This window comes from Argentina silus, assembly GCF_951799395.1.
Source record: "Argentina silus genome assembly, chromosome: 1".
NCBI classification, from domain to species: Eukaryota; Metazoa; Chordata; class Actinopteri; order Argentiniformes; family Argentinidae; genus Argentina; species Argentina silus.
In genome coordinates, this window is record NC_139655.1 from 27998217 (window position 1) to 28009751 (window position 11535).

General features: G+C 44.6%; 1 protein-coding gene across 3 annotated transcripts; it reads right to left on the bottom strand.

Moving 5' to 3' along the window:
* Positions 1-1827: 1827 nt before the first annotated feature.
* Positions 1828-11535, bottom strand: LOC310807592 (palmitoyltransferase ZDHHC20-B-like; the record flags this gene model as incomplete). 3 transcript variants are annotated; one of them, XM_083674116.1, is made up of 14 exons in its annotated part: positions 1828-4984; positions 5203-5250; positions 5375-5499; positions 5662-5751; positions 6797-6923; positions 7189-7321; positions 7583-7618; positions 8277-8397; positions 8570-8602; positions 8774-8843; positions 9180-9300; positions 9477-9571; positions 10139-10165; positions 11418-11535. In XM_083674116.1, 13 exons carry the CDS (start codon positions 11533-11535, stop codon positions 5207-5209), a joined length of 1140 nt encoding a protein of 379 aa, XP_083530242.1. In that variant the 3' UTR covers positions 1828-4984; positions 5203-5206. The 3 variants fall into 3 exon arrangements, with proteins under 3 accessions (XP_083530242.1, XP_083530243.1, XP_083530244.1); XM_083674117.1 differs by having other exon boundaries at positions 5177-5250; XM_083674118.1 differs by lacking the exon at positions 7583-7618.

Sequence of the window (11535 nt, forward strand, 5' to 3'; positions counted from 1 at the left end):
TTCAGCAATGTTCTAACTTGTGACTAAAACACTACTTCATCTATTACCTATCCTTGTTTCCCTCTCTCTCTTCTATCTCTTTTTTTTTCTGGTGCTTCCACATGTGATTGCCTGATCTTTTCTTCTGCTCACTACACACACAGTATTGGATGTTACCCAAACATGGTTGCCTTATTTTGCAACAGCAACCTTGGATTGTTCAAAGGCTCAGATAACATTTGTTTGTGCTTCTTACACCACTTGGGGATGAAACCTAAAACTCTCTCTTCTAAGCTGCATGTGCAAACACACCTATAATGATTGACATTGTGCACGCACGCACGCACGCACGCACGCACGCACGCACGCACGCACGCACGCACGCACGCACGCACGCACACACACACACACACACACACACACACACACACACACACACACACACATACACACACACACACACACACACACACACACACACACACACACACACACACAGTCTCTCTCTCTCTCAGGTACCCCTTGTCCACGAATGAATATAATCTTATGTATTATGATCTGAAAAACGCTTTGGGAATATGGACTGAATCACTGCACTCAAGCCCAGACAGATGTGTGTCCATAACCACACCTGTGGCACACCTTACCTTATTCCCTGGCATGGATTCTCCTAGCCAGAGGCGAGACTCACTGAGAATACTGAAGACAAAAAAGAGAAAGAGAAACAAGAAGAAAGACAACTACCTCAGTCAAGATGGAATGTGTGGAGGAATGTTAGGATGAGGAACTTGACTTTGTCACAAGGGAAATGTATTTATGGTGATGGGCACATTCAAGTCCATAAAACAGAACATGACAATCAATACATATCCCCATAGAAGTGTAACATGAACTCAATGGGGGTTTAGGCAGCATAGAATGGAATCCATTCATTGTAGTCATAGTTGGATGGCTAACGAGGCCTTGTTGGGTTTTCAGTGGGTCTGGTGTTCAATGGTGTTCTATTGGGGAGGGGTGTTGACTCTTTTTAGAAGCTCTGCCTGTCACCCAGATCAGCAACACAGAAGTCATTCACCCCCGAGAGTCCACATCACGCAAGCACGCATACACACACACTACTGAAACCATCCACCAACTTGGATACTCTCTATGCAGTCTAGTGCTACCGACACCTCTCTCTCACACACACACACACACACACACAATTACCAACACATCAATTCATGTCGATGCACATACTATATATGCCTTAGTCATTAGTACATCAGTACCAGTCATGTTGCATCACTCCCCTCCTCCTCCCAGTCCTGCTGTTTCATATCCTGTTACATGAGCTGGCATCGTCATACCAACTATCATATCATACTGTATGGAGCTGACACATCTGTCCAGATGTAGAAAGATAGCGATGATGAAGATCATGATCCAGGATATTGTTCTTTCTCACCTATCAGTGGCTAATGGAGGAGTCACAGGTCAAAGCTACTGTGGATACAAATCATCTATTCAAATGTGAGTATAAATATGAAAGCTGTGTAGATGAACGTTAAGAAAAGCCAATAGGAAAGGTAAAGCCATCCACCTCCATCACACCAGCAGAGGTTAAGGGCCTGAGTGGTTTACTGACCTTTTTTTGGTAAAACTAGTCCTGTCCTTCTCCCTTTCTCTCTATAGCCTTAATCAAAGACATCACAGACACACATCTGCTATAGATAGTCTGTGAGCTCACTGGCACTGAAGACCTAGCCTAAGCAGTTACTGTGTTTCTATACAATGCTTGATGTTTCTCTAAAAAATGACAAATTGAACAATAGTAAATGAACAAATAAGGATGATCAGAGTCAGAAAGGAGGTTTAAAAAAAACATTTATTGTTATTTTTTCACGTTAATAGTATATAGAGGCACGCATGTACTTCATTCACAAAATAGGGTCAAATTAATCAGACAAGAAAAATATATGCGGTCATCTTTTTACATTATCAATATATACACACATTGTAAAACATGACATTGTAAAAAAAACAAAAAAACAACATTGAAGCTTGCAGTAAGCAGGAGTACAAATACATCTGCACTTACATGCAGAATAACATGAGCGTGGGTTAGTTAAATCACCATAGTTAGACAAAAATGATCAGAAACTTCTGCCTTCTCAGGAGTCACTATGGCTTCAGTTATATAAGTGTGGAACATGTTCGGACAGTCTGTTTGATAAAAACTAAATGAGTAGTTGAAGTTCAAAAGAAATATGGCTGTTTTAATACCATAACCCCCCCCCCCCCCCCATATATCACTATAATAACATTTACAGTTAAGCGCCATGCTTTTGAGCATTAGTGAAATGTATGTACACAGAATAGGCATAGAAAAATCTCATGTAAAGGCCATATGTATATATCGAATGAGGCATTTCTCCCACAAAGATAAAAATTAAAAAAGAGCACTCAAGTTAGCGCCAAGCAATATGCCCCAATATGTTCAAGTAGCCAAGAGAGATAGAAGATGGAGGCTGACCCATAGGTAGCAAAACAACAGGTTGGATATTTCATAATCAGTGGCCATACTGGACAGGGATTGATTTGGCTGGGATTTAGAACACAGCAAGCCATAGAGAACAGATCTGTGGAATGTAGGGATAACTCCCAGCCAACGATTATAGGAGTACTCAAACCTCAGTGTTACCAAGGCTACCATGCTCTGAGTGACAATCCTCTCTCAGCTTCATTGGCTAATAAGCAGGAAGAGTTTAACAAACAGAGACTACTGCTGGCATCATAAGGCCATACTTAAACAGGGTGTGTGTGTGGGGGGGGTATTGTGTTTTGCGAATACCCCTGTAAAGATGATTTTCTTTACAATATAAAAAGGAAAACAATAAAAAGAAAAAAGAAAAACATTGAAAAAGGGAAACAAAAACTATAAGGGAGAGTTCAAAAGGCTGGCTATTCAAAGACTTCAAAAGACACCTTTCTGAATTAGCCTCACTGTCCCTCAGTAGTACATTCAGTACGATAGTCACAACACTCACCAACACACCACTAACTCACTCCACACCTTTAAACTGTAAACTTGTTCTTCACGAAGGCTAGACGGAATCTACGAAGGCGGTTTTGTGTCAAAACCGTTCCAGCTGTTGTCCCTCACACTAATTTCAACTGGAGCTCTTCAGGAGTAGTGTCTGGTTGGATAGGAATAACCCATTGGTTGGTTTTGACATCTGGCCTTATCATTTCTCAGAAAGAAGAAACTATGGCATCTGCAGATTCCGTTAGGCCCTGTGCATCACATTTCAATCACAGATGTTACACACACTGACAGACACACTACACCTTACCATTAATGCTTTACACAGCTCCTTAGACGATAGAGTTAAAAACACTTTTACTGCATTTAAATGTACATACTGGTCTACTGTAGACCTAAACCGGGTGATAGGAATATGAGCTGAGTGAGGCACCTCTTCTTAGTGAACAAAGTACTGTACAGACACGCCGTGTGGCTGAATGAAGGTAAACAGCTAGGAGTGTATCACCACCTACTGGCCAGCACCAGTACTGCAGGGTGCCCCACTTGCAAGAGTTGGGACACAGGTAAACCTTACAAAAACATCTCACCGCAACAATGAGCGATTTCATTTGGTTCCCATGACACTGGCCAATGAGAGAGCGGAGAGGTATCGCTCACGTGTTGTAAACACTTCCGGGTTCAGAGGTCAGAGCTCCTGATAGGGCAGCCCTTTATTTGGCAACTAACAGTGACCTCGTAGAAGGAGAAGAGGTTGTGATCTGACACGTTCAAACAATCATCGATCATAAACTGACCATGAGATAGAACAGGTAGGCTAGAGGTCCCACAAAGTGACGTAATGCAAGTATGTATGGAGCATACAGCATACTCTCACATGAGAAGACCTTTAGGTTGAATAAGCAGCATGTGAATGCAATGGAAAAACCCAATTAACCACTAAACACACACTCACACACACATTCACAGACATACACACACAAACAGACACACACAAACAGACACACACACAGCTCACAGGACAATTACGCATTTCTAATCAATGTGTTTTGGGTTGTTTTTTGGACATGATAAAAAGTGGCACATTGTCTGATGGACATTGAAACTTAATCTAGAAAGTGCAAATGTGCCATCTTGTGCTCTGACATTATCAAACACAAACAAACAAACATCCGAAACCCAGCTAGAGTCACTCATTTCACTTCAGCAATGGTTTAGTCCAGCATCCCCTTAATTGGGGTTTTCTGTGGTATAATCCAAGCTTTGGTTCCGCGTAGGCACCCCTTGAAATTATTCATCGATGGTACAATCCACAAACGCACCAAAACATTCTAAGGAGTAAACAAAAAAAGGCTTCTTCCATATGTAGTTCTATCAGTCTTGATGGCATCTCTTGGCTTCCACACTTCCATTCTATAAACATTGGGTGAAAAATCATCTGTACAAAACCATTTCTTTCAACTCTCCTCCCAGTAAGATAAGGTCTTCTCCCAGTAAGATAAGGTCTTCTCCCAGTAAAGACCATTCCTAAGCTCCAGGTCCATGTAGCACCCAGTCAGCTTTTGGCACAGAGAATCTCCACGCTTGGTGTTGGAGATTGATTACTCTTTTCCTGCCATAATCACGAGATGCTCGCATCCATTAGCAGTCCTGAATGAACTCTTGAGTTACGAGGCTTCATGATCAGTAAACAAAAAAACTATTTGAGTAGGCTGTGTGGTGTTGTGCAACTGCATGCAAGGTTGTGAGTGTATGTGCGGATGTGTGAAACTCATTGATGAACGGGCGAGGGGAGGCTAATGCTAAAAGACGAGGCCCTAGGTTGTATCCATGGCGATGAGTGAAAGGAGTGCATTTCCATGGCTATGCTGAGTGGGTCATTTTCGTAGCGACAGGGATGCGTTGGGAGGCTGTTTCCATGATGACAAACAGAAGTGTGGCGTTGCTTAAGGCATCATTTTAGATGGCTGAGTTTGTCTCCTGAGGGGGAAAGAGGACAGAGAAAGAGAAGTAAAGAGAAAGAAACTGAGATCATCTGGAATGTTTCCTGTTCATTTCCTTCCAAGGACTAAAATGTTCTGAAGTTCAAATCATTTGAGCTTTCAGACATTTAGTAAGCAACCTCCCAGAAAGCATCATGCATGAAAGTATGAATAGGTGAGGAACGCTTACTGTAATAGCCAGTCTGATTGGCTCACCTGGTTATGACTCGCTCTCCATGGAGATTGTGATGGTCTCACTCTCAGCTGGAACACAGGAGGGTTCAGGGTTGAAGGGTCAGAGGTCACAATCAAAGACATTTAGACGCTTGACTTGTTAATTGTGCTGTTGTGATATGATCCATCCAAGATCCAGATTAGTGGAACCTACCTGATTTCAGAGTGTCATTCTCCACATGTTCTGCTATGTTGTTGGCATGTTGGTCGTTGCCAAGGAGACGATTCTGTGATTCGCTGAGGGGGCTTGCTTCAACACATCTTGGGACATCTTCAACACTGAAGAAAATCCATAAAACCATGTTCAGGCTTCATATTATGTGTTATCTATTGTTTCTGTCATGTAATCCAAGACAAGACTAAATCCACAACTAAAATGTCGAGACAGGCAGACAACACTCCAACTCACTGCCCACTCTACCATCCACATCCATTTATCACCTTTTATTAGCCTCTGGATGCAGGGTGACTGAAGGCTGCTCAGGATCAACACTGACCAATCGCGTGGGGAATATCAGCCCATCTCCCTGACTGCACCACAAAAGGAGAGGAGGAGAAACTCAGCGTTAGATATGAGGTAGTACAATCTTAGAAAGGCACCGACAAGTCTTTTTAAAAAAAATATATATATATATTTTTAGGGCATTTCTGCTTTATTGGGAAAGAGACTGTAGAGATTGACAGGAAGGATGGGTGAGAGAGGAGGGATGACATGCAGGATATGTCGATGGCCGGAATCGAACCAGGGACCTTGTGATGATATGGTATGCGCCTTAGTGTGCTACGCCACTGAGCGCCCTGGCAACAACTTTAGCTTTGTCAGGGTTCCCACTCTTTCCACAAAATAATTTTCCAGGATATTTCCAAAACACACAATTACTATCAATGACTGGCTGCCACACAACCTCAGCAGCTATCTCATTTGTAGAACATGTCATGTCACACCTCTCCTCTGCACTCTCCACTGGCCTTCAGTAGCAGGGAGCATCATATTCAGTAGCAGGGTGCTTACCTAAAGGGCAACTAAGAGAACAGCTGTCTGTCCCTATAACCCACAAACAGGTTGGTGCTAATCAATCAGTAAACCTAATCAATGAACCCATTTTCAAACAGCAATATTGACCCTCCCTTTTCTTTACGACATTAATGTCCTTAACCAAAACTTACTAATGAGCTTGTGTTCAAGTCATTGAAGAAGCACTGCAGAGGCGTCGTTTTAGCTTAAACTAGCGTATGGCAGAATCATTGGCCTAAAAAATTCCTAATCAGAATTTGGGTGGAGGGTCTGCGAGTCCTCTCCCAGGAAAATAGGGTCTTCTGTAAGTGCATTTCATGCAATTCTACATCGTTTCTGTGCTAAACGGAGTTGAAGAACCAAGGGTGCATCTGAAAGCGGTGCAATGAAAAAAAAAAAAAAAAAAAAGTCTTTCAACTTGCACTTCTGAACCCACCTTCCCCGGACTCAAGCTATGCTACGCCCAAACATGTTTTCAATTGATGCAGCAGCTTATTGGATCAAGTTATTATGGCAAAGAAAAACAGTTGTGACCCAGTTCCATTTCATATAATCTCTCACCTAGTGACGATGGGCAGCAGCCAGTACTTCTTCTGGTCTCCAAACACCTGAGCGATATTCTTAGTGAACCCCAAAGAGAAGCCATTCTTATCAGAGCCTGTCCTAAAGACAGGAGCCCTGAACGCCTCTGAGAGAGAGAGAGAGAAGGAAAAGAAATAGAGAGGTTACTGTACCATGTCACACACCAGGGCCTTGTTCAGACACTTTCAAATCCTCCCTTCCTCCCACTGATATTTGACAGTCAAATCAGGTCCGAACAGAGGAAATGAGGCAAGAAAGATTTTAATGCATCTCTGATCAAGGTCCTGAATCCCCTGAGTGTGCAGTGGTGAGACTGGTGGTGTGGGTAAGGGTTGATGGATGCAGGTGAGTAGTGTGTGTGTGTGCGTTACCTATGGTGGACCTGTTCTTCCCTACGAGCCACAGGTGGTAGCTGAAGAGGGACAGAATGCTGATGCAGAACATGGCCGCCACAAAAAAGAGAAACAACACATGGAATTTGGCGTGACTGTCTGGCAGCTCATTCTGGGGAGGAGATGGCAGAAGAGAAGAGGAGACATCATAACCACACAGGGAAGGAGAGGAGAGAGAAAGAGAGGGAGGGAGAGAGATTGAGATTGAGAGAGAGAGAGACAGAGAGAGAGAGAAAGAGGGAGAAACGGGCATCATGGTAACCACATCACAACACAATCACTGCGAGCACATCATGACATGGTCCACAGGTACACCACGACGCTGAGAGCCACACTAATGCTTTGGGGAGGGTGGGGGGTGGAGGTTGGTTACCTTTGGGCAATTCTCTGCCGATTTCCTCCGGCAAAGCTTTAGTACAAACAGAGACAAGACTGGTTAGACACCAGGAGACGACAGAGGGAAACAGAGGGCAAGGAGACGAGGGGGGGGGGGCTGGGGGTGAAAGGTCAAGGATGAGGTAAGGGGGCAAATAGGAGTCAAGGCCAGATGGTGTGAGAGGTGGTGAGAGAGAGAGAGAGAGAGAGAGAGAGATGGAGAGACTGGGGCGGGGCATAAATAGAGGGCACACATTTACAGGTGGAGTCGTGGCTTGGATGAAAAGGGGGGAGAATGTGTGAACATAGGAGTGGAGAGGTGGTGTTGGTGCACGGTGGTGTGATGGCACCGAGAGTGGAGAGTGGAGTGTGAAGGGAGGAGCATCCTGAGAGAGAGAGAGGGAGGGAGGGAGGAAAAGAACAGAGGACAATGACCCTGTCTGTGTGTGTTAGAGAGAGAGAGAGAGAACATGAAGGGTGGTAGAAGGGAGAAAAGAGAGGGGGAACTGCAAAACAGCATTCGACGTGCACGTACACACACATACATACATACACACACACACACACACAGACGCGCACACACACGCACACGGTGAGGGGTGAGCCAGACCAAAGCAATTGATGCCAGAACAGAGACAGCCTGAGGTGTCAGTGAGTGCGGGGTAAGGGTTGGGATGAGCTCCATTACTCACTGTCCAGAACTTGATGAAGTACTGCAGTACGGTGGCTGCAATGAACAAACAGTAGACGAGCGAGTAGGCCAGAAAAAGGATGAAGAACTTGTAGTTGGAGAATCCCACACAGTTGTTAACCCTAAGAGGCACACAGAGGAATATATCACTTAAAAACACTGCCCCATAACTATGACAGGCTGTAAATACACAGCAGCATTACGGCTTTTAATATCTGAAGGCCATTAGGGTACATGTATTATTCATTTCACGTTCATTTCTCTGGCACCGATGTGAGGACAGAGACAACATACCAAGGGCAATGGTGATCCATCTTCAGCACACACCTTGTTAGAGAGGAAGGGAAGGAGAGATGGGGGGGGTGGGGGGGAGACACATGAGGGAAAAAGAGGGCGAGAGGAGGGGTGTTAAATTGGTTTGTAAGTCCAAAACAACTGAAGGTAGAGAGAGAGAGAGAGAGAGAGAGAGAGAGAGGGAGGAGGAAATGGCTGACTCACATGTCACAGGCTGAGCAGTGGTGGCACCGGTCCGGTTTGATCACCTGACAACGGTCACAGTACCGGATAGCTGCACACAACACATCAATACATTTGGTCAGCTGTACTCAACCCTCAATATAGCAAGTATACCAAGGCCAGGGAATCGATCAGTAGACTGAGAAAAGCCATGTGCTGCGGACAGAGACAGAGACAGACACAGAGACAGAGACAGAGACAGACACAGACACAGACACAGAGACAGAGACAGAGACAGAGACAGAGACAGAGACAGAGACAGAGACAGACGCACACGCACACACACACACACACACACACACACACACACACACACACACACACACACACACACACACACACACACACACACACACACACACACACACACACACACACACACACACACCTCCTGCCCCGGTGCGTGTGTAGAGAGGGAGGCTGGTGGCAGCCCTCCACAGGATCTCCTGCTGGGACTCCGGCCTCTCCTCCTTCTCATACTGCTCCTTGTCTGCTTTAGGCAGGCAGAACTAGGAGAGGGAGGGAGAAAAGGGAGTAGAGGGAATGGAGGGGGGAGGGGGAGGGGGGAGACAGACAGCCACATAAAAGAGGCTTCTTCAATTGAGGATTTATTTGTCAGCGTGTACATAATTGAACCAACAGTGTACCTGCACCATGCCATATGGGAGGTGGCTGGTCAGGTTACCTCTTTGGAAGGGTTGGCAGGACTGGTGAAGATGGTCTTCCAGTAGGACCACACAAACATGACGAAGGAGATGTGGAAGAAGACAATGTAGATGACTGTGTAGAGAGAGAGCTAGTTCAGACCAACAACATGGCAGAAACAGTCAAAATATAATATTGTAAAATATTTTCTCCACTTGAAATTAACCAAATCCTGGTTTACTGTATGTCCCTGCTAACAGCCCATCTGAATACAGACACGTCAAGCCTTATCTAAGCTGCTCAGGTTGCATCCAAGCAGTGGAGGTCTGTCATTTTTTATTACTGACTCAGAAAGTGATGTTACATTAAGCACTGTACATTAAGCACCTAAGCCTAGAGAGCTCAGTGTACAGTCAGTGGATGGGCAGTATGAGCCGTGTGTTTATGTGTGTGTGTGTCTGCCTGCCTGTGTTTTCTCTCAGTTAATATCCACTGACTCTCTCCTGAGCCTCTTAAAGCCCAGAGAGCAGTGTCTGTGCCAATCTGAGTCCAGTCCAGCCAGAGTAAAGAAAGCACATTTGGACTTGGGCCTCCAGTACTGGCTCAGTCCAGATTCGCAATGAACCGCAAATGGGCTCATTTCAGTAAAAGCCATTCATTCCGTAAAAAAATCAATCTCATCCAATCCTCCACTCCACTTACTCTTCTCTCCTATGCTTGGGATGGTGCCTGTAGGAGAAAAAGGACAAAAGGATAAATGTTAGAGGTATTTATGTCTGGCAGGAGTGACACAGGAGTATATCAGAAGCTGGTGTTTATCTGTCACTAATAAGCAGCCAGTGTACGTTTGTATTTTTTCTCTGGTTCCAGTGCAATACAAAAGAGGAAACTGTCCATAAACTACCACATAACACCTACTTCCTACAGGGTAGCATCACAAGTAGAGGCTTGGACTTGCATAATGTCCTTCCTGGTGTCCCCGCCTTCATGAACTAATGATTAACTACAGGATATTCTGTAATGTATCGTAGCAGGAAAGAAGAGAATAAGAACAAAAGGATACGCCAATCTAGCTGAAAGGCAATAGAAGGGCTTAGCTTGGGCACCACCTGATAAGGCAATTGACATCAATAATTCCCTGTGACCCCAACAACTTGGTTGCAGGCCATGTCAACACAGAATAATTATGTCCACGTCTATTTTAACCCCCTAAAACATGCTCTAATTGGTTGGATTTGAACCCCAAAACAGGCACAACACACAGACATTGTTTGTCTTCTGTCTAATAGAAATGTTTGAGTCTTATTTATCAAATCATGGAGCTTAGATTTTCTCAGGGGCCCCCTAATTTGAAATCAGAGGATCCCACATGGGGTCCCGAACCTAAGTTTGAGAACTGCTGAGACAGGGTAATTTGACTACCAGTGGCTACAAAAGCTGTTGACATACCGTGAAAAGAAGGCTAGTTGACTATGATGACAGCCAATACACGTGACATGAGGACTATTCAATGAAGTGTTGCTCTTGCTCACTTGGCTGAAACTTTGTGCTCGTTAAAGTCATGACTCATGGCAAGCTGACAGCTAAACTGGTAACAACGTGGCTAGATCAGCTGGCTAATACTAGCAATCGATCTACCTGGGCAGACAGGTAGCTTTCCCTCAAAGTCTAACCAGTCCAGAGCCCTGCTCCTGGCACTTGAGCAGAGGGAGATCATTGTGACAGCCCTGTAGTGTAAGACATTGTAAACCATTGTAGCTATAACTGTATTTTCACGAAAATGTGTTCTTGGCTTTGTCAACAAACGTAATGTTGAACATGTGTAGCCAGCTAGCTGTCAAACCATTGTTTAGCTAGCTACTAGCTGCAACCGTGCATTCCATTCACTTCCTGCCCATCTGGCTAGTTACGTTAGCGAGAACAACAGTGATCCAAAGCATTAGCTAGCTACGACACTGAAACAATTTTTGAGGCTACTTACAAATACACAGCTCCACAACATACGCATAGTAGGACCAGCACACAACCAGGGCGATAAAAATAACAGGTATCCAGGCTAAGCCCCGTTGACAGCATCTCAGTACGTGGGTAGGCGCCAT